The sequence below is a fragment of the Cyprinodon variegatus genome, unplaced genomic scaffold (assembly GCF_000732505.1).
Source record: "Cyprinodon variegatus isolate N-32 unplaced genomic scaffold, C_variegatus-1.0 Scaffold92, whole genome shotgun sequence".
Taxonomy (NCBI): Eukaryota; Metazoa; Chordata; class Actinopteri; order Cyprinodontiformes; family Cyprinodontidae; genus Cyprinodon; species Cyprinodon variegatus.
In genome coordinates, this window is record NW_015150545.1 from 67,119 (window position 1) to 70,049 (window position 2,931).

The 2,931-nt window shown below is 37.2% G+C and overlaps 1 protein-coding gene across 2 annotated transcripts in view; it reads right to left on the minus strand.

Moving 5' to 3' along the window:
- Positions 1-1,368: 1,368 nt before the first annotated feature.
- fgf11 (fibroblast growth factor 11) overlaps positions 1,369-2,931 on the minus strand; it is a 110,174-nt gene continuing 108,611 nt past the window's right edge. For both annotated transcript variants that reach the window (XM_015373788.1, XM_015373789.1), the window contains exon 6: positions 1,369-2,224. In XM_015373788.1, coding sequence (XP_015229274.1) covers positions 2,082-2,224 — 143 coding nt within the window. In that variant the 3' untranslated portion in view covers positions 1,369-2,081. The remainder of the gene's footprint in view (positions 2,225-2,931) is intronic.

Here is a 2,931-nt window from a genome sequence, read left to right on the forward strand (position 1 = left end):
CCTATTAAAAAGACATAGGTAAGTTCCGAATTGTATTAATAATGTTTAAATGTCAGCAAACTTGGGGCTCAAGAGATGACTAAAGTTAGGGGAAGAGCATAGATCTGTTATAAGAGACATTTACGTTTGCATTGCTGAAACATTGAATATTAAGGTGGCTGAGGGTGATAACCGTTATACTGAGGTGAGGGCAGAAAAACCTTGTGAAGTTTAGCCAGTCTAATATCACAGCCACGTACTTCTGACCTTTGGAGTGTGAAACTGAATTTGAACAGCGCTCCTGCCTGTGTAGATGTTAGCTCAGATTTAAGAATATCTATTGACTCTGTACAGCTTTTAGATGGGCTGTATTCTTATTTTACTCTGAGAAACAACTATCTCCACTGAGTAGTTGTTAGCTCATCTGTGTAATTGGTAGCTTGACTCTCAGTGGCCATTACGTTCTATCCACTGAATCGTTACCTTGAGTCTTTGACTTGTTAGGGCAAAAAAGTTAGCTATACTTATAACAGGATTTTTTTTTCTCTCTGAGTGCTGAGCACAGCAGGTAAACTCAAAAGAAATGCAACACTGCTCTAATCTCACAGTTTACACTGAAAAAAATCTAAATCTACATAATTCATTTTTTCTTAAAATAAGTGCATTTCTTCTTAAATTGAGGAGATTAAAGAGACATTTTGCCAATGGAACAAGACAATTTAGATTTAAGATAAGAAAACACAATTGCATCTTCTTATTTCAAGTGCATTTCATCTAATTATCTTATTTTAAGGGTAAAAATACTAATTCCATTGGCATATTATCAAATTTACCTATTCAAATCAAGGGTAAATACACTTAATTTAAGAAATGTTTACTTATTTCTAGATCATTTTTGCAGTGTAAATGTGAAATATGCTTCAGAATTTACCATTTTAGCCTCCTCTTAACTTTCTTACATCAGCAAATTTAGACAACAACAACATGTGGAACCAAACTGCATAACATAGTTTTCAAATATCCATAAAATTGAGCAAAAAAATAAAATAAAAAATGGGGCTAAATGAGAGTAAAATATTTAGCAGGATAACTTGGATTGGTAGTATAAAAAAACATATTTTACATTTTGGCTCTTTATCTGGATATAAAACATAACTTAGATTTGTAGCACAGTTGGAATTTAATTATGAAAGATACTATTCTGCATATTTTGTTCAAAGACGATGACACGCAGATGCTATGTGGCGCTTGAGGGTTTGTGCAAAAGAAAGGCTTTTTTCAATGCTATTACAATTACTACCCATCATATCTTCATCATCTCCCAGAAAATACACACCTGTCACTGTGTGAGTATATCAATGCACCAGTGCTGGTGTGCATGTTGTAATGATCACAGATTTAAGTTTTGTACTTAAGAACACCAGATCACAAATCAAATGGTGCTAAAGATGAGGGAAAAGAAGTTTCATATGTTTAGACACACACACACAAACATGGCTGACAAGATCTAGGCCATCTCTGAAAGTCGCTGACGCAAACGGAAGATGTGGACAGAGCAGATGGCTGTAGAAATGAAACAGTGTGACAGCCTTACTTTAACATGGCTTTGTGTCAAGCTAACATTAGCAGAAAACCCTGCAGGGAAATAAAAAGCCATTTGTGAAAAATGTGCAGATTTTCTCATTGCACCCATCACGGCGAAACCAGGAAGACCTTGCTGGGATATTTGGTTGACCGGAGGAATTCTCGCTGGCATGACGGCTGGAGGGCGTCCTTCCAGCTGGTGAAACAGGCTGTGGTGACATGCTTTAAAACACTAGGCCACTGTTCAGCTCTATACTGAGTTATTGCTTATACACCCCAGGTTCAGCTGACCGTAGAGCGCTCTTTAATAAGAAGGTGGAGAGCTGGTGTGGTAGAGGTCTAAGAAGAAAAAAGGGGGACTTCCCCCTTCTCAAACTTCTCCCTGCATGGACGCTTTAACACCAGAAAGCTTCAGGTTCAGATCCCAGGCAAGAGGTTGAAGTTTGCATCAACGATGTCCTTTAGATGTCCGCTGGTGACTTTCACCCTAGATTGTTCACCCTCTGTGTCTCTCAGTGCTAGGAAGAGGAGGTTTTGGTTTTGGACTGAGCATCTTTCTTGCCGTTGTTAAGCACAGGTGAGTCACTGGAGGTCTTGGGTGTTTTTCTAGGTGGACTCTGTTCAGCAACATCATGTAAGGAGGGCTCCCTGTACATCGCCACTGGGTAGAAAAAATGTAAAGGGATGGAAGCATTATTAAAACTGAGAAGGACATAATTGAAGTCATCACAGCTTTTGTCCCAGATTGGAAAGAAATACAATGTCATCCTTTAGCCAATTTCTTTTATAGCTTGTTATTGAAGAACCTTCTTACATAATTCTTTCTATATGTAGGAATTATCTTTAATGGTATAGATTGTGAGAATGTATTAGTTTTCTGGGTTTCCTGGCACAGATCTGGCAACTTTCTCTAGTTTACATCTGAATAATAATAATAAAAAAAAAGAAATTAAGAGTACAAGGAAGAAGAAAAGGAAGATAGTAAGGACATGATAAGGACAAGCTGAAGAAAACAAAGGGTATGACATGAAGAAAGTTAAGGACATAATGCTGGAAAGAAAGAAGAAATTATACAATAAAAAAAGAAAGAAATCACAGAAGAAAGGAAATAACAAAAGACAAAGAAGAAAGTAAGAAATGGATACTAATAAAGTTGTAAAGAGGAAGAAAAACAAAGAGAGTAAGAAATAACAAATGCGTAGAAGAGGAAGGAAGGAAGAGAGAAAGGACACGAGGATGGACGGAAAAAAGAATGAATGCAAGAAATGACAGAGAATAAGAAGATCTGGCTTCCATCTGTCTCAGTCTATGTCTATTCTAAACTTTCGGTGAGAGTAGGTGCCTCGGGAGTTTGTTGGTTCTAGCTAA